Source organism: Xenopus tropicalis, chromosome 1, assembly GCF_000004195.4.
Source record: "Xenopus tropicalis strain Nigerian chromosome 1, UCB_Xtro_10.0, whole genome shotgun sequence".
Taxonomy (NCBI): domain Eukaryota; kingdom Metazoa; phylum Chordata; class Amphibia; order Anura; family Pipidae; genus Xenopus; species Xenopus tropicalis.
Genome location: NC_030677.2, coordinates 16677718 through 16698079, shown reverse-complemented (window position 1 = coordinate 16698079; position 20362 = coordinate 16677718). Strand labels below are relative to the sequence as shown.

Sequence of the window (20362 nt, the reverse complement as noted above, 5' to 3'; positions counted from 1 at the left end):
GTTTGTTTGTTTTGTTTTTGGGTGTAGTTGTTGTGTTTGGCCGGACTTGGGGTGTTGTTCCTGAGAGGAGCAGGCAGTGCAGAGATGAAACATGCCTGTGTGGTACTGAGGTTGGTGGCACCGGGCTGAGAGAGGCGGCTATGATATAAATAAGGAATCTAGTTGCCTATTACACACCTGGAAGCTGGGGGGATCTACAAATCAAGCAAAAATCATTCTGGGCAAACAGAAATCCTAAGCGCTGCCTATTGCTGCACCCCCACCGGCGCCCCCCGGCTACAGTGGGTATGCGGCACATAAGGAATATGGTTGGGCAGTGACATGCAGACCAGCATAGTGGGGTCACGTGGCATACAGTATGGGGGCTCATAAAGAAGTAGGAGGTCCACCCCCCACAAGCTGGGGCAAATGAAACATTCCAAGTGCAACACAACAAATGACGGATAATGAGTGTTCCGCCGGTAACTGGCTCAACCAATCACAATGCTCCGACTGGGAACAGCTCAAGTGAGTGACTAGAAATGGCAGTGGAAGAGAGTTGAACAGTTTGGTCTGTGATTGGACATGATGGAAAGGGGCGGAGACAAAGTTCTCATTTCACACGTCCGTCATCTCATCCTCCAGCTCTGCATCCTCTGCTTCCCCTTCCAGCTCAGCGTCATCCTCCTCCTCCTCTTCTTCCTCGGACGTGATGTCGGGGTCATCAGCTTGCGCTAGGCACTTGGGGCAGGAACACACGAACAGGTAGTTCTCCCAGGGCAGAAAGAGAAACATTGGGGCGGGTTCCACAGACTCTCTATACATCGCTATAATAAGACTATGGTACCTGAGAATCTTTTGGCGGCTGTGCCGGCTGCGGTCCCTCTGGCAACAGTCTAGGTAACTAATGCAGATTTCCTAGGGAGAGAAGCCATACAGGGGGACATATGGGCACAACAGAATATGGCAGATATAGAGATAAATACCCCAATGAGGGGATCCTGCAATATACTATATTTGTCTTTATACGTGTGGCGTAGAGCGACCATATTATTTCCGCTACAGCATAAAATGGGGGGTGGGGGGAGGAGTCCTTCAATGCTAAACGTACCTCTCCAGGCTGGATATCTTCCAAAGCAGTGAGATGGAGGATAAAGTTGTTGTCTGGAAAAGAGGCCTCTGCGTTTGGCACACAGCTATGGTTACCTGCAAGGGAGTATGAAACATCTTCACCGTGAAGCAAACTTAGGGGGCTGTTCCTGCTGAATTGTGCTTAGTACAGGGGAATCCCTATGTGCCATAGTTTTATGGTATCTCTCTGTACAGGCTATGAGCAAACTTAGGGGGCTGTTCCTGCTGAATTGTGCTTAGTACAGGGGAATCCCTATGTGCCATAGTTTTATGGTATCTCTCTGTACAGGCTATGAGCAAACTTAGGGGGCTGTTCCTGCTGAATTGTGCTTAATACAGGGACATCCCTATGCTGCCATAGTTTTATGGTATCTCTCTGTACAGGCTATGAGGAGCAAACTTAGGGGGCTGTTCCTGCTGAATTGTGCTTAGTACAGGGGAATCCCTATGCTGCCATAGTTTTATGGTATCTCTCTGTACAGGCTATGAGCAAACTTAGGGGGCTGTTCCTGCTGAATTGTGCTTAGTACAGAGGAATCCCTATGTGCCATAGTTTTATGGTATCTCTCTGTTCAGGCTATGAGCAAACTTAGGGGGCTGTTCCTGCTGAATTGTGCTTAGTACAGAGGAATCCCTATGTGCCATAGTTTTATGATATCTCTCTGTACAGGCTATGAGCTAATGGTGTTTACCTAAACTAATTATGATTATATTTTATTTTTCTAAATGTGCCACCAATGACATCAAACCTTTCTAACTGTTCTTAATTGGTCAGTAATGCTCCCTTCCTGCATTTGTAAGGGGACTGTAGTTTAGGAGGTAATAATGAAGGTTAGACAGTTGTGGAACAATGGAATTCACTGCAAGTCTTATTTTTGTATTTGTTGGTTCAAAGACTCTGAAGGAGATACGCAAACTGCTGGCAGAAGCTGAAACTGTCGGTTTTGATGAGTCAGCTCATGGCTACTCATTCTCTTCTCGGGTTAAAGACATTTCTAGCTCTTCTTTACCAATGTGGCTGAAAACCAGTGACTCCGTAGCTCCTACTGCTGGGAATAGCAGATTTACCAGCCTGGGAGACGGTCAATTGCCAGAGATATCATGGGATGCCTCTCTAAGCAGCAGCCTAACGTATGACAACTTGCAAATGAAAGATTCCCCAGTAAAAGTGGGTTGGGATGATTCTCTAGCCAGCACTGACAAATTTAAAGATAGCACAGATTTGGAAAAAGAATTAGAAGGCCAAAACCAACCCATTCCACAGTTTAAACAAGAGAAGCTGTTTGAGAGGGGGGCCACGTCGGCTCGTTGATGTGGTCCCTGAACCGACTGTGCCTTTGCCGCCGTTAGAATTTGATCGTCTGGCCCACATTTGCCCGATATCGGCCACAAGTAGGTGGGGATATTGGGAGAAGATCCGCTCGCTTGGCAACCTCGCCAAACGAGCGGATCTTATCTTTACGTGTATGGCCACCTTATGTGCCTGCTCTCCAAAGACCAGTAATGTTCCCTGTCTGGCTTCTTAGTTTGGGACCAAGCCCCTTACCCTAGCAGTGGGAATGAGCAGCCCAATTAAAGTCAGAGTTCTGTACCTTGAGCTGATTGGGAGGTTCCCAGTGGGGACCTATCCAATAAACCAAGTCACTTGAGGTTTTTGTGGATACAATCCCTTTCTTGCCTGCAATGGGGCTATTACACCTAGGAGAGTTTACACCAAGCATTACTAAAGTTCATTGAGCACTATATAATGGCTTCTGTTCATTTCTTTTTATCCTTCACTGCTGCCATGGTATAATTATAGAAAAGTCTCTCTGAGAACAAGTGTTGTCTGTTTTGCAAAACCCTATTCAGGTGCCCAGTGTACTTGGGGGGGGGGGGGGAGCAGCAGTGTTAGAAAAGGATTCAGAACACAGGTGGCTTTTTTGCATGTGTTATTCCTTGCATTTGTCCTAATCCATTTTTTTCTCTGTATCCATAGCTTCCTTGCAGCTGAAACTGGCCAATTGTTCTTCCATTACGGAGACAATTCTAAATGATGAGGACAGGAGACGAATAGAAGAGATTAAGAGAGAGTTAATAGAGGGGGCAAAGGAGTCACAGCTGGGACAGGTAAGTGTTACAGGAGGAACACAGCCATCTTCCTCAGGTCTCAGCCACCTTTACACATACCAAATTACCTGAATAACTGCTAACACTGACAACCTTTTTTCTCCTAGGTCAGTAGCCCTTTCATTCATTCTGTAGCCAAAACATTTACAATTTTAGTTCTATTTACATTTACTAGACTGCAGCAAACGTTTTAGGCGCTCCATGTACTTGAAATGGCCACATCTCTTTTTTTTTCCCCCTATTTTCTCCCAATGTGAGTGAATACTGTTTATACCTGCAGAATCCATGCCGTGCCAATGCTGACAGGATGTCTGACCACTGGAGGAAGTCGGAACCTTTTCGTTTACACATGACTCCGTCACCTGACCTCGGTCAGTCCAGTCCTAGAATGCACCCTAAGTTGCTCGAGAGAGCTCCGGAACAGTTGGCACCTCTCACAACTGCAGAAACATTCAACAAAGAGAATGGTCACACCTACGTGAAAGAGGAGTCTCGCCTGTTGGAAGAGGCCTTTGTGCCCCAGACATTGAAGTTGACAGATTTGGATTTCAGAGAAGCTTCCGGCACAAAGAGGGAACTGAGCCAACAGGGGGCTCCTGCTTATCCACCACTGAGTGGAGAATCCTCCAAGCCAGTTACATCCATTACCTTTTCATCACGCAAACGCAGCTCTCCTCTTTCCCTTTCCTCCAGTTCCGAAAGGACGTGTCGTGCAGAAACTTCTCCCGCTGTGCGGCCACGCAGCCATGATGGGTCTGATCCCAACAAACTGATCCTCAGTGCACCAGCTAAGTCTCTTTCTGTATCAGACACACCTGTAGTGGCTCCTCAGGATACTCCGGCCTCCCATCTGGCTACTGAATACCGACATTGGCAACACAGTCCCACTCCTGATTCATCCGAATGCAGCCTTCATGCTCACAACAGTTTTGCACTATGTAACCTGACTTGCACTGATAATGAGGGCAGCATTACCTCTCTGGCACCACAAATCACTCCTTATAGCCACCCTGACTTCCATGAAGATGTTCCTCTAACCGTTGGCTTAGATCAGAGCTTCCATTCAGAACACAGTTCATATCGCACAGAGCCCTGTATGCCAGCCAGCCACCCTGCTGCTGCTGCTTCTCCAGCTAGAAAAGCCATATCGTGTGTTCATGTTCAAATCTCCCCCAAACAGGAGGACTCCAAGAAACTCGACTTTGACCCAAAGCTCCTGAGTGGCTCTGCATGTGTTAATAATGTGGCCAAGCTGCAGGAACCTGATCTGTCCCCATCACGTGCTGCAAACTTGCCAGGGAAGGAGGGGGCATTAATAAAACAAGATCTTGCTGATGAAAAACTGACATTATCTTCCCTCCATTTGCACACAAATCCAAGTGACAGTGGCATTCGCCCACCTGTGAGTTCCCTATCTACGCCAGAGAGTGCAGCATCTGTGGTGCTCGGCCGCATTCCCTTACATGATGCAACGACACAGATAACCACGGAGAGCACAGCCAAAACAACCTTCTCTGCTGAGATATTTATTGACAGTAGAGAAAAGGATATAATATCCAGGTCTCCAGATGTAACAGCCAACACCACTCCAGAGAGGCAGCCTTTATACCATGCCCGACTCTCCCCAGCCACTGGTAAGTCTTATTGTGCAGTTACATTGTAAATTTATTGCACGTCCCGACTGACAGAAACCATTCTTTTCCTGAGGTATAGATTAGTATTTGCACATTTCTTCTCTGCATATTACTTATTTATACCGTCCTATCCCATCATATTTTTATTGTAATATATTTATAAATATGACTTACCATATGAAGTTGACGAGAATTTTTGAAAGATTGTGCCTCATTCTTTTTGTTGTAGATCAACCTTTGCTCGTGCCATACAGACCTCATGGGAGCCCTGAGTTGTTCTATGTTCCCTACACTGATGGGTTATCCAGGATCTCTCCTGTCAGTACCATAGAGAGCTCCCACACAGGTTAGTCTGGATAAAACTTCCGCCTACTGTTTTGTAGCTAATGATAGAATATAAAATGAATGTTTAATAGTTTTCCCTATGAGTAAACATAGTGGGCTGCCCATACAGTCTGTATTCCTGCAACAGTCTCCACTTCGTCTTTATCATAAGGCTCCAATGATGCAGTTTCACCCAAATTTCCAGTGGAAGTGCTGGGCTCTGGCATGGATAGCCTATCCGATTCGGCACTGGTCCGGCATAAAGAAGGCATATACAGCAAAGGCTCCAGCCCCAAGCTGGCCTGGGAAGCAAGCACAGCACCACATAAAGGAAATGCCTCAGGTGAGCAGAACCTTCTTACACAGGTTGTACTGTTTCTGGGCTCCAATGGCTCTGGGTTCTCTTAGATATTTGCAAAGTCTGTAGCATTTAATACCACCTCTCTTTACTGGCTCTTCTCTTATCAAAGGTTTTGTGCCTTGTGTAAGGTACATAATGTGCCTCAGTATTGGTACTTGATTTCTATTTCCTCTGAAAAAGTCTTACCTAAACTCTGTGCCTGGGTAACTACACATAAGAGATCCAATGATGTTCCTCAGAACGTAGATTCCTAGATTTTATCCCATGCAAAGCTGAACTGTGCATCTTGTATTAATTGTGTATGGTTCATAACCAGGCCGAGACTGGCAATCTGTGGGTTTTGGCAAATGCCAGAGGGGCTGCTGTAAGATGCCATAGACACTCACTATTTATTGGGCCTATTTTGACTCCAAGTCTGAACCTGTTACTAACAGTGTCTTGTATTTTACTAAAGCTCCCCGTACTGCTCTTACACAAGGAAACTTTCAATATGAACGCGATTCCAGATTAGATAATCAGAGGGAAAGGCCTTCCCTTCTCTCCAGCCACACTGAGGATAATGAATTCTTCCCCTTAACGCCAGAAATAGATTTCAACAGGGACCAGCGACGTGATGGCAGCCCCAGCCTGAGGTGGAACAGTCCAGCTGAAGGTTCTTTGCTAAGAAATGCTAAAACTATTTCTTTTCCTTTTTCAAAAAGTTCTCCCAGCCTTAAAGTCACTGGGAGTAGCCCACTGCCTGGAAAGGTCTCTCCAACTTCACTTGGTGGCAGGTCTGTCACCAATGGAAGAAACGGTGAGAATTCCTATACCAATGGCCGCTACATGTCTGTGACTCGGGAGTCTGATGGCCATAAGCGGTTGCACAAGTCCCAGGCCACTCTGGATCAGAGCTCTGTCTCCCAACAGCGCTGGCACAATAGTGTTTTTCTATCAGCTGGTCAACACTACAGCGTGGGTTAGACCGAGCGCTGGCAATTTCTTTCTGTGTTTTGTGTACAAATTGTAGCCAAATTTTGCTTCTCGCTGCTATGTAGCCTTTAAACCAATGAATCACTTTCATGTGTGTGCTAATGAGCTGGGGCTTAAAAGCTCCCTGCTTTCCCACTAGAGCCTTTCTGAGCTAAAGGTAGGTGCAATAGGTCTTAATACTCAGTCACATTGCTTTCTGGGGAACTTTATTTTATTTGCATCACAGACTCAAAGTCATTAGACAGTGTAGGACTCACGTATAATGAGGGGCCTTGACGTGGCACGTGAGCTTACATATTTTGGCCAAAGTGTGGTACTAACACCTCATTTTTTGTAAAAATTATTTTTAAAGGCAAACTAAGTGCTGGCAAACTTTCTTTCTCTTTGTGTATAAGTAATGGCTTTTTATCATTTATAGCAGCTGGTCAACTCCAGATTGTTGGTAAGACCGAGCGCTGGTACAATAGTGTGTTTCTAGCAGCTGGTCAACACTACAGCGTGGGTTAGACCGAACGCTGGCGATTTCTTTCTGTGTTTTGTCCCAACAGAGTCTGGATGATCTATGGGCTCGTTATACAAATAGGAAAAAGCTTCAGCAGTCGGAATCCAAGAGCAATCATGAGCTTTCACTGGTGGAGAGGCTAGATCGCCTAGCCAGGCTCCTTCACAATTCCTCTTCCCACTCACCACTCTCGGCAAAGGACGAACCACTTGCTGACCTAGAGCAAAGCAAGAACCATGTGAAAGAGAGAAGCTGGGAGGGCAGTGGCAATAAAGGAGAAAGATGGTATGACAAGAAGCTCTCAGGAACAGGCCTTCATGTAGGGGGCAGATATTCGCTAGATGAGATAGACATTACTAGTCATGCTGATGAGAGCTCTGTAGGCTCAGACTTGTACCCACTGCTCCAAAGCGCCAAATCAGACAGCGCCCCCTCTGAAACAGGAACGGCTACACAAACAGGCAGCGAGGTGACTACACAGACATCAGAATCCAGCTCCACTCTAAAGACGGTATCCAGCTCTGTTTCTACCATAGACACCATACGCCTTATTAACGCCTTCGGTCCTGAAAGGGTCTGTCCATCGTCCCGGCTCTCCCGCTTGTACAGCGCCATCGACCTTCAGAAGAGACGCTCGGAAGAAAGCACAGGCAAGCCCAGCAGGAACCCTGCCGCCAGAATAGACACGGGGGGACTTCACAGAAGCTTAAATAAGGTAAAGACTCCATTTTATTCCTGTTAGTTCTGACTCTTGATACTGGGATTTATAGTTGCATTATTCCGTAAGAACTGTCCAAGTATGTGTGCTGTAGTTTACATTATGTATATTATGTTGCGTAGCCTTTTTATCTCCTCACATAGCCTGGTTATGCTGAACTGGACCCTTGCTGTCATGCCACTAAATGGGGATTACTCATTATGTTTCTTATTTTTTTTTTATCTTTAATGAAGACCCCAGAATCCATATCTTCTGCCTCCACGTCTGACAGCTCTTGGCAACCAAGACCAGCCCTCAAAAGCAAAAGGAGCAACAAGTACTTAAACAAAGGTGTTCAGGCAGGTGGGTTCCCTTCCCCGCGCCACTCAGTTTCCCATTCACTTCCTTTCTCCCACTGAAATGCCACTCTCCTGACTCTGACTGCAGCCATATTTTTCCTGCCAGCCATAGTTTGCAGATCAGATAATGTGTACCGTAATATTTTATAGAATGTCCAATTCCTAGCAACTTTGCAGTTGATCCTGATTAAATAATTTAGTTATAGTTTGAAAATTATTTCCCTTCCTCTTCTAAATTTTTCCAGCTTTCCAAAGGGGGGGGGGGGGCAATAACCCCGGAAGCTAAAAAACTATTGCTCTATGACCTTATTATTTTTACTTATTTTTTATCTTTCTATTTTGACCCCCTCCTATTCATATTCCAGTCTCTCATTTAAACGACTGCCTGGTTGCTAAGGTAAACAAGACCTTAGCAACCAGATAGCCGATGAAATTCCAAACTGGAGAAAAAGTAATACATTTAAAACCAATTGCAAATGGTCTCAGTTCAAGATGAGCACCCTTTAAGCCTATATAACAGAGAATGAAAGAAATTAGATTCTTGTCCCCTGTTTGCACCAATTCTGTAATGATCAGCAGCCATTTTGTTTGTTATTCCTGCAGGAAATCTGGAAATAGTAAATAGTGCTACTAAGAAAAACACATGGGATGTTGGCACAGTTTTTCCTTCGCCAAGAGGAGACCCCCATAAACCTCTTACCCAGGGGCACGGACAGAAGGAAGAGCGCTTCTAGGACAGCAGTGTCTTTACTCAGCGAGGTGGGAGGAGCAAGCAGGTCGCAGCACAAGGTTAGTTGCTTTTTACCTCAGGTTTGTAATATGATGATAATGTGGTTTTATCCCCCTCTATCTCCTCCCCATGCATCCTTTCATTGAGGAGATTTATTCCTTGATGGCATAAAAAGTTGCTTAAAAGCGGGCAATTCTTGAACCAGAGAGGGTAAAATATTCTATATTCATACAGTATACATTCAGGTTACTCTGCAGGTGGAATTTGGTTTGCTTTGTATGGGTGTATTTATTAATTGAAGCCCAGACTATTAAACAGTGCCCTCTGGTGGCGACATATTATATGACGATTTGATATCCATGTAGATCTTCATATAGTGCTATTTATATGTACAGCCCATTACAAGGTGGTAATGGTACAGACAGGAGGTTTGATGGGAATCCTTGGAGTCATTCTTTACTATGTGTCGGTTACGCAGAAATTGCACGTGGCTGTTACATTTACAATCCCCTTGTAAGATATACTACTGCTGTTATATCAACGCAGTTCTTTGTAATAGAACTATAGGATGCACAGGGATACATTAGTTCCCCATATTTGTTAGGGTAGAGGATTTGTTGGGTCACTCTATGAGGGGGAAGAAGTAGTCCTACATGGTGACTTTTTACACATGCACCTTCCTGCAGGGCTGAGTTGGTTTGTTCCAACTGAGGACTTGAAATCGGACTCAAGAAAGGAGAATAGGTCTGGCATGAAGAAAGGCCCCAGTGTAAGTTGGTACGAGCCTCTGACCAATACAAAGCCTTGGAGGGAACCCCTGCGAGAGAAGAACGTGGAGGAAGTCCGTGACCAGCTGCGAATTTAAATGGTTATACGCTTTTTAGGAGGGACAGAGTGATTAAAAAGGGTGGAGGGGTTTGTCTTTACGTAAAGTCAGATTTAAAGCCATGTAATAAAGACATTACCAATGAAAACGTCGAATCTCTTTGGGTAGAAATTTCAGTAGGGCTGAAGGTCCCAAAGAAAATGATCATTGGTGTATGTTATAAACCACCCCGTATAGATGAGGGGGATGAGGCCCAGCTATTGTTGCAAATGGAGGAGGCTTCAAAATTGGGTCAAGTTGTTATTATGGGGGACTTTAATTATCCGGACATTGACTGGAGTAATGGGGTGGCTAAGTCAGAAAAAGCTAGTAGGTTTGTAAATATGCTAAATGACAACTTTTTATTTCAGGCGGTTCAAGAACCCACTAGGAATGACTCTATTTTGGACCTGGTGATATCTAATAATAATGAACTTATCTCTAACATTTGTGTGGGTGAGCATTTGGGGAACAGTGATCACAACATGGTCTCCTTTGAGATAATGCTACAGAGACAGCGCTATAAGGGAGTAACTAAAACGCTCAATTTTAGACGTGCAGACTTTGCCAGTATAAGGGCATCTCTGCAATGTGTCAACTGGGAAAGGCTTTTCATGGGGTTAGACACAGAAGGAAAATGGAACATCTTTAAAACATTGCTTTGTAGGTATACACAACAGTATATCCCCCTTGTAAGCAAGGAGAGGCATTGCAAAGCAAAACCTTTATGGCTGAATAAAATAGTTATTGTCGAAGTTGGTAAGAAAAAACGTGCTTTTAGGGCATTCAAGTTAGCTGGGACAGCAGAAACTTTCATCAGGTACAAGGAAGCAAATAAAGCAGCAAAAAAGCTATCAGGCAAGCTAAAATAGAGATGGAAAGGGATATTGCAGCTAGGAGTAAAAAGAATCCAAAATTATTTTTTAATTATGTGAATAATAAAAAAATGAAGCAAGAAGGGGTGGGAACTTTATTATCACGGGGGGGTACGTTGGTTGATGAGAACGGGGAAAAAGCTGAAATTTTGAACTCTTATTTTTCGTCTGTCTATACATCTGAGGAGCCAGATAATGAAGGCTTCCCTTGTAATATGCCCAGTTCTAGTAATTTAGCTACTGGCGCATGGGTCACTCGGGAGGAAATTCAAAAGAGACTTGAACATGTAAAGGTAAACAAAGGTCCAGGGCCGGATGGGATTCATCCCAGGGTATTAAATGAGCTGAGCGCTGTGATTGCCAAGCCTCTTCACTTAATTTTTCAGGATTCATTGAGGTCTGCCATGGTGCCGAGAGACTGGCGGATTGCTAATGTGGTGCCATTATTTAAAAAGGGATCTCGTTCTCAGCCTGAAAACTATAGGCCTGTTAGTCTGACATCAGTAGTAGGAAAGCTTCTGGAAGGGGTAATAAGGGATAGGATAGTTGAATACATTGCAGTTCACAATACTATTAGTTTGTGCCAGCATGGTTTTATGCGTAACAGATCTTGCCAGACTAATTTAGTCGCCTTTTATGGGGAGGTGAGCAGGAACCTTGATGCTGGAATGGCAGTTGATGTCATCTACTTGGACTTTGCTAAAGCGTTTGATACAGTACCTCACAGAAGGTTAATGATCAAATTGAGGAATATTGGCCTAGAACATAATATTTGTAATTGGATAGAGAACTGGTACAAAGAGTGGTGGTAAATGGAACATTTTCTAATTGGACCAGTGTGGTTAGTGGAGTACCGCAGGGGTCAGTCCTTGGGCCTTTGCTTTTTAACTTGTTTATTAATGACCTGGAGGTGGGCATAGAGAGTACTGTTTCTATTTTTGCTGATGACACAAAATTGTGCAAAACTATAAGTTCCATGCAGGATGCTGCCGCTTTGCAGAGCGATTTGACAAAATTAGATAACTGGGCAGCAAACTGGGAAATGAGGTTCAATGTTGATAAGTGCAAAGTTATGCATTTTGGTAGAAATAATATAAACGCAAACTATCTACTGAATGGTAGTGTGTTGGGGGTTTCCTTAATGGAGAAGGATCTAGGGGTTTTTGTTGATAACAAGTTGTCTAATGCCAGGCAGTGTCATTCTGTGGCTACTAAAGCAAATAAAGTGCTGTCTTGTATAAAAAAGGGCATTGACTCAAGGGATGAGAACATAATTTTGCCCCTTTATAGGTCCCTGGTAAGGCCTCACCTTGAGTATGGGGGGCAGTTTTGGGCTCCAGTCCTTAAGAAGGATATTAATGAGCTGGAGAGAGTGCAGAGACTGCAACTAAACTGGTTAAGGGGATGGAAGGGTTAAACTATGAGGTTAGACTTTCAGGGTTGAGGTTGTTTTCTCTGGAAAAGAGGCGCTTGCGAGGGGACATGATTACTCTGTACAAGTACATTAGAGGGGATTATAGGCAGTTGGGGGATGTTCTTTTTTCCCATAAAAACAATCAACGCACCAGAGGTCACCCCTTTAGATTAGAGGAACGGAGCTTCCATTTGAAGCAGCGTAGGGGGTTCCTCACGGGGAGGGCAGTGAGGTTGGGGAATGCCCTTCCTAGTGATGGGGTAATGGCAGATTCTGTTAATGCCTATAAGAGGGGCCTGGATGAGTTGTTGAACAATCAGAATATCCAAGGCTATTGTGATACTAATATCTACAGTTAGTACTAGTGGTTGTATTTATAGTTTATGTATGTGAGTGTATAGATTGGTAGGTGTGGGTTAGGTGTGCTGGGTTTACTTGGATGGGTTGAACTTGATGGACACTGGTCTTTTTTCAACCCTATGTAACTATGTAACCAGCTAAATAGATCCCACTTGGATCCCCCTGAGAACAAGGCACTGAAGCCAATTGTCAAAGTTACTCTGCAGGTAAGCACTTGCCCAAGGAGCTATTTTGAATGGGGGGGGAATTTGGATTGACTTGCCCTATCTGACCATGGGCAGAGAACAGTCCGGGAGAGGGATATGCAGAGATTAAGAGCTCTGTACCTGAGTTAGTCCTGAACAGGTAACTTTGGATTCACTTATTTATTCTCCCTACTGTATGTGAAAGATCATCTGGGGGAAGCAGGTACAGAAAATGAGAGTAAATAGGTGTCAGTTTGCTTCTGTATAGCTGCCTGTTTCCCCCATAATTTATCCACTTTCCAGCTGTTAATGAACTACAACTCCCAGCATTCACTGACTTGTAGTTTAACAGTAATTGAATGTTAGACAGCCCAGATACCAAATGTGACTGACTCTTCTTGCCTTACTGCACTGACTGTCTCATAACTGCATGTTTTTTGCAGGAAAGTGATAACTCCACCATTTCTTTTTATTCCCACTGCCCGCAGCTCATATATTTGGGGCACAGCTGCCCGTGCTTTAGCCACCTCGAGACACGTATGTTTCGTGGCCTGTACAGCTCACGTTCTCTCTCTGCCATATTGCTCTTCTCTTGCAGCCAACCCATAGGCCTCTTATATGTTACACTCTTGCTCTTAATGCTCCATGGGAGGTTCTGGGAACAAGCCACCAGTGTGCCATAGGGCTGAATAGAAACAGGGCTGCTCAGAGGATTCAGATGTTGGATTTGTGTTTCTGTTTATATAGGGGTTTCCCTTTCTAGAACACTCTGCTTATCTGGGTGTTTGAGTGTGTAACTAAGCAGTGTTACATTATCTTCATATAAGCCATCTCAATCAGCAACAGTTTAAGAATTTTAGGTAATTTAGGTGCCATAAGTGGTTTTATGGCTGTGTTTGGTTTATCGTCTTATTGCACTCTGTGGCTGCTCCATATGAACCAGAGCTTTCTCTTTAGACTACAGGTTAAACCAGAAGAACAGAATGATCTCTAAGAAAGAAATGGTCCAGCACTCCAAAAGGTGAGTTAAGCCCCAGTTATATTTTATCTCCTGCCTCTCAGCTGTCCTGCACCCTCACTTCCTGCCTGCCCTGCCCACCTGCACCCTCACTTCCTGCCTGCCCTGCCCACCTGCCCTGCTCACCCCTTCTGCCTGCCCTGCCCGCCTGCACCCTCACTTCCTGCCTGCCCTGCCCACCTGCACCCTCACTTCCTGCCTGCCCTGCCCACCTGCACCCTCACTTCCTGTTTGCCCTGCCCACCTGCACCCTCACTTCCTGCCTGCCCTGCTCACTCCTTCTGCCTGCCCTGCCCACCTGCACCCTCACTTCCTGCCTGCCCTGCTCACCCCTTCTGCCTGCCCTGCTCACTCCTCCTGCCTGCCCTGCTCACCCCTTCTGCCTGCCCTGCTCACTCCTCCTGCCTGCCCTGCTCACTCCTCCTGCCTGCCCTGCCAAGAAATGAAAAGAAAATAAACCTTCTCCAAAAAGACTTTAGTCTGCCCAGGGTGCTGCATAGTGTTCAGGCCTAGGATCTTATAAGGATTCACTAAACCCAAGGTACTGCTGGCATTGTACTGAGCTCTGAGGCAAGGCTGTAATGGGGTCCGTCTGTACAGCTGCGACTCCTGTAATTCCTCGCCTGCTGAGAGACCCATGTTCCTTGGGCTTGGAGGGGGTAATTCTGGGACTTATTGTTGCTGTTTGTTCCCAGGATTTATGAGCAGCTCCCAGAAGTGAAGAAAAGACGAGAGGCAGAGAAGAGGAGACAGGAGTACGAATCCTATCGGCTGAAGGCTCAGCTCTTTCAGAAGGTTTGTTTTGTGCATCTTATACACCAAGCGCTGCAGTATTTATGTTCCCATATTATCAGTGCTTTGCTAGATATCATACCCTGGCCTGGCACCCAGCCTGCTCACAGGATAGATATCATTCCCTCACTGGGTACCCGGCCTGGCACCCAGCCTGCTCACAGGATAGATATCATTTCCTCACTGGGTACCCGGCCTGGCACCCAGCCTGCTCACAGGATAGATATCATTCCCTCACTGGGTACCCGGCCTGGCACCCAGCCTGCTCACAGGATAGATATCATTCCCTCACTGGGTACCCGGCCTGGCACCCAGCCTGCTCACAGGATAGATATCATTCCCTCACTGGGTACCCGGCCTGGCACCCAGCCTGCTCACAGGATAGATATCATTCCCTCACTGGGTACCCGGCCTGGCACCCAGCCTGCTCACAGGATAGATATCATTCCCTCACTGGGTACCCGGCCTGGCACCCAGCCTGCTCACAGGATAGATATCATTCCCTCACTGGGTACCCGGCCTGGCACCCAGCCTGCTCACAGGATAGATATTATTCTCTCACTGGGTACCCAGCCTGCTCACAGGATAGATATCATTCCCTCGCTGGGTACCCGGCCTGGCACCCAGCCTGCTCACAGGATAGATATTATTCTCTCACTGGGTACCCAGCCTGGCACCCAGCCTGCTCACAGGATAGATATCATTCCCTCGCTGGGTACCCGGCCTGGCACCCAGCCTGCTCACAGGATAGATATCATTCCCTCGCTGGGTACCCGGCCTGGCACCCAGCCTGCTCACAGGATAGATATCATTCCCTCGCTGGGTACCCGGCCTGGCACCCAGCCTGCTCACAGGATAGATATCATTCCCTCACTGGGTACCCGGCCTGGCACCCAGCCTGCTCACAGGATAGATATCATTCCCTCACTGGGTACCCGGCCTGGCACCCAGCCTGCTCACAGGATAGATATCATTCCCTCACTGGGTACCCGGCCTGGCACCCAGCCTGCTCACAGGATAGATATCATTCTCTCACTGGGTCCCCTCTATAACAATAAAGCACCGATGGGTTGGCGTAAAGCAGTTTGATTCTTGGCACCTCATCCCTTTCTTATATTCACTTTACAGAAAGTCACAAACCATGGAAGCGCCTATTTTTCTTGTTTTATGGAATATATTTTCCATCCAGTTTATTATTGTGTTGTACTCACTGTGTGTTTGTGTGTAAATACATGTGATGAGCTACCTGCAGCGACAGAATTAGGCTGATATAATAATAATAATGTGATTTGCTGAATAAACTAATGGTTTCTATTATTTCTATTATTAGTCCTTTCTGTCTTACAGTTAAACTAACAACTATGGCAGTTTATAGGGGGCGGGAGATCTACAGGAAGGGTCCTCCTGTTCTGCCTCCAATAAGGGGTAATTATATCTTAGTTGGGATCAAGTACAGGTACTGTTTTATTATTACAGAGAAAAGGGAATCATTTAACCATGAAATAAACCCAATAGGGCTGTTCTGCCCCAATAAGGGGTAATTATATCTTAGTTGGGATCAAGTACAGGTACTGTTTTATTATTACAGAGAAAAGGGAATCATTTAACCATTAAATAAACCCAATAGGGCTGTTCTGCCCCAATAAGGGGTAATTACAGTGGAGGAAATAATTATTTGACCCCTCACTGATTTTGTAAGTTTGTCCAATGACAAAGAAATGAAAAGTCTCAGAACAGTATCATTTCAATGGTAGGTTTAACAGTGGCAGATAGCACATCAAAAGGAAAATTGAAAAAATAACTTTAAATAAAAGATAGCAACTGATTTGCATTTCATTGAGTGAAATAAGTTTTTGAACCCTCTAACAAAAAAAGACTTAATACTTAGTGGAAAAACCCTTGTTTGCAAGCACAGAGGTCAAACGTTTCTTGTAATTGATGACCAAGTTTGCGCACATTTTAGGAGGAATGTTGGTCCACTCCTCTTTGCAGATCATCTCTAAATCCCTAAGGTTTCGAGGCTGTCTCTGTGCAACTCTGAGCTTGAGCTCCCTCCATAGGTTTTCTATTGGATTAAGGTCCGGAGACTGACTAGGCCACTCCATGACCTTAATGTGCTTCTTCTTGAGCCACTCCTTTGTTGCCTTTGCTGTATGTTTTGGGTCATTGTCGTGCTGGAACACCCATCCACGACCCATTTTCAGTTTCCTGGCAGAGGGAAGGAGGTTGTCGTTCAGGATTTCACGATACATGGCTCCGTCCATTTTCCCGTTAATGCGAATAAGTTGTCCTGTGCCCTTAGCAGAAAAACACCCCCAAAGCAAAATGTTTCCACCCCCATGCTTGACGGTGGGGACGGTGTTTTGGGGGTCATAGGCAGCATTTTTCTTCCTCCAAACACAGCGAGTTGAGTTAATGCCAAAGAGCTCTATTTTGGTCTCATCAGACCACAGCACCTTCTCCCAGTCACTCACAGAATCATTCAGGTGTTCATTGGCAAACTTCAGATGGGCCTGCACATGTGCCTTCTTGAGCAGGGGGACCTTGCGAGCCCTGCAGGATTTTAATCCATTGTGGTGTAATGTGTTTCCAATGGTTTTCTTGGTGACTGTGGTCCCTGCTAATTTGAGGTCATTAACTAACTCCTCCCGTGTAGTTCTAGGATGCTTTTTCACCTTTCTCAGAATCATTGACACCCCACGAGGTGAGATCTTGCGTGGAGCCCCAGAGCGAGGTCGATTGATGGTCATTTTGTGCTCCTTCCATTTTCGAACAATCGCACCAACAGTTGTCACCTTCTCTCCCAGCTTCTTGCTAATGGTTTTGTAGCCCATTCCAGCCTTGTGCAGGTCTACAATTTTGTCTCTGACATCCTTGGACAGCTCTTTGGTCTTTCCCATGTTGGAGAGTTTGGAGTCTGCTTGATTGATTGATTCTGTGGACAGGTGTCTTTTATACAGGTGACTAGTTAAGACAGGTGTCCTTAATGAGGTTGACTAATTGAGTAGAAGTGTCTAACCACTCTGTGGGAGCCAGAACTCTTAATGGTTGGTAGGGGTTCAAAAACTTATTTCACTCAATGAAATGCAAATCAGTTGCTATCTTTTATTTAAAGTTATTTTTTCGATTTTCCTTTTGATGTGCTATCTGCCACTGTTAAAATAAACCTACCATTGAAATGATACTGTTCTGAGACTTTTCATTTCTTTGTCATTGGACAAACTTACAAAATCAGTGAGGGGTCAAATAATTATTTCCTCCACTGTATATCTTAGTTGGGATCAAGTACAGGTACTGTTTTATTATTACAGAGAAAAGGGAATCATTTAACCATGAAATAAACCCAATAGGGCTGTTCTGCCCCCAATAAGGGGTAATTATATCTTAGTTGGGATCAAGTACAGGTACTGTTTTATTATTACAGAGAAAAGGGAATCATTTAACCATTAAATAAACCCAATAGGGCTGTTCTGCCCCCAATAAGGGGTAATTATATCTTAGTTGGGATCAAGTACAGGTGCTGTTTTATTATTACAGAGAAAAGGGAATCATTTAACCATTAAATAAACCCAATAGGGCTGTTCTGCCCCCAATAAGGGGTAATTATATCTTAGTTGGGATCAAGTACAGGTACTGTTTTATTATTACAGAGAAAAGGGAATCATTTAACCATTAAATAAACCCAATAGGGCTGTTCTGCCCCAATAAGGGGTAATTATATCTTAGTTGGGATCAAGTACAGGTACTGTTTTATTATTACAGAGAAAAGGGAATCATTTAACCATTAAATAAACCCAATAGGGCTTTTCTGCCCCCAATAAGGGGTAATTATATCTTAGTTGGGATCAAGTACAGGTACTGTTTTATTACTACAGAGAAAAAGGAAATCAGTTTTAAAATTCTGAATTATTTGATGGAGTCTATGGGAGACAGGCTTTCCGTAATTCAGAGCTTTCTGGAAAACGGGTTTCCGGATAAGGGATCCCATACCTGTATTTTGCAATCCAAAATGGCACTGCATGTGTGTAAATAAATGACCCCTGTGTGTTCCTTGGGTATACAATTGTCTGCATTAATCTGTGTAATAACTATGCACTGGAAAACATTTGTGGCTTTTTGCCAGGATTTATTCTGCTAGTGAAAAAATACACCAGTTTATTATGTGCACCATTGCCATTTCTTACCAAAAGTAATTTGTCCATATCTAGGCTGACAACCTGCCAGTATGTATGTATATCTTTATTTATAAAGCGCTACTTAAGCTCTACGGGGCAGGGACCTCCATCCTCTTGTGTCTTTGACTCTTAACTTATTGCAACTGTATTTTGTATTTATTTGTATTTATTGTTATACTTTGTATTTATCTATTATTATCTTGATAACCCCCTGTTTGTATTAATGTATTCTGCTGTACAGCGCTGCATACATAAGTACAGTATAATGATGCAGCGGCCAGTTTAGCACCTTATTAGCTGCATGATATAATCTATACTAATATCCCGCTAGATGTCATTAATTCCACCAGTGTCATTTCCCCAGTGTTACTATATGGAGGAAACACACTGGTGTAATTACTCGGAGTATTTGCTATATCATACTTTTGGCACATTATTTTAGCAAAGGCATAATTTCAATTTTACACCCGACATCTCCGCTCCTAAGTTCACTTGGAAAAACAAATCTGTTTTTTTACTTAGTTCTCTGTGTATGTGATGTATTGCTAGTCTGCTTTCCAGTCTGTCAGGCTTTGGCTAAAGGGATACTGCCATGGGCAAACACATTGAGCTCAAAATGTCGCATTCCAGTAATCTCTTTATTAATATATCATTTGTACAATACTGTCAGTGTTCCTTGGGCAAAGATATGATACGTGCTCCAGTGGTATCATTCCCTATACTGAGAATGGGTAACCGACACACTCGTCATGGCAACAAAACGGCATTTTCCACTTCAACTTGTTTACTTTCAAATCTCCCCAGCAATCATGTGAGTCTCACGGTGACCGTTAAATCCCTTTGATGTCACAATACAATCTCACAGTGACCGTTACAGCAGCAGCCCAACTGTCTCAGTCTTTATCAGGCGACTGAGGTGAGTAGAGCTCTTTTGGTTCAGATGAAAACATGAGTAAAAATCATAATTTTAGAATAGGAACTGTGTGGCCTTAGAGACTGCAGTGATGCTGTGAATATGTTGGGATGATAATAACAACAGAGATGTATAAAGGGGATGTTGTACTTGTTCCTTCCTACAAAAATGGTGCCATTTCCTATGCTTATATTTTATTTATTTGATCGTGGGGCATTCTCTGTGCTGATTTGATACGAATACTGTAATGGCAGCATTTCCTATGCTCATATGATGTACCTACAATCGCCGCACATTCCCTATGCTTATTTTATATGGATACATGTAGTTCCCACACCTTGTGTCCCAACCCTTTCTCCTTGTAGATTGTAAGCTCTTTTGGGCAGGGCTCTCTTCACCTCTTGTATCGGTTACTGATTGCTTTATATGTTACTCTGTATGTCCAATGTATGAAACCCACTTATTGTACAGCGCTGCGGGATATGTTGGCGCTTTATAAATAAATGTTAATAATAATAATAATAATACTAAAATACATTTAATTATTCAATTACATATTTACTGGGGAAAACACGCAACAAATAAATTTGACAAAACCTATGCAATGTAATTTTTGGGTTTCTTTTTCAAATAGTGGATTATTTAAGAAAATTCCAAAATGTTTCTGCATGCATTTTTTTCGCACACAAAAGCCACACACCAGCGAGAGTCACACAAAAAATCTTAATTGTTTTAAAGAACTGAGAAAAGAAGCTTTTAGAGATAATTCCTATTGACTTCTATTGAATCTCACAAGCTTTCATTTCCTGAGAGGTTTTTTTTGGCAACTTTTGTGGATTTTTGCTTTAATAATAATAATAATAATAAATTCTGATGATTTGTTAAGAAGAATATTCTCAAGTAGCAATGAGCGAAATTTTTCCCCAAGCATGGAGTTGCTGCGAAATTCCCCTATGGGCAATTTTTT

General features: G+C 44.1%; 1 protein-coding gene and 1 long non-coding RNA gene across 2 annotated transcripts; both read left to right on the top strand.

Annotated features, from left to right (window-relative positions):
* The first annotated feature begins 2576 nt into the window (after nucleotides 1-2576).
* Nucleotides 2577-9663, top strand: LOC116411663 (Alstrom syndrome protein 1 homolog). The gene is made up of 9 exons (XM_031904422.1): nucleotides 2577-2610; nucleotides 3089-3219; nucleotides 3500-4853; nucleotides 5083-5199; nucleotides 5350-5520; nucleotides 6240-6334; nucleotides 7059-7727; nucleotides 7964-8072; nucleotides 9485-9663. Exons 1-9 carry the CDS (start codon nucleotides 2577-2579, stop codon nucleotides 9661-9663), a joined length of 2859 nt encoding a protein of 952 aa, XP_031760282.1.
* Nucleotides 9664-12678: 3015 nt separating this feature from the next.
* Nucleotides 12679-15451, top strand: LOC116408281. Its single transcript, XR_004220840.1, has 3 exons — nucleotides 12679-13518; nucleotides 14211-14310; nucleotides 15436-15451. It is a non-coding gene; the product is annotated as an uncharacterized LOC116408281 (long non-coding RNA).
* Nucleotides 15452-20362: the final 4911 nt, after the last annotated feature.

Coding starts and splice junctions, on each gene's coding strand:
- LOC116411663 (XM_031904422.1), top strand. CDS start 2,577: ATGGCCACCTTATGTGCCTGCTCTCCAAAGACCA. Junction 2,611..3,088: donor TGCCTGCTCTCCAAAGACCA/GTAATGTTCCCT, acceptor CTGTATCCATAG/CTTCCTTGCAGCTGAAACTG. Junction 7,728..7,963: donor TTCACAGAAGCTTAAATAAG/GTAAAGACTCCA, acceptor TCTTTAATGAAG/ACCCCAGAATCCATATCTTC.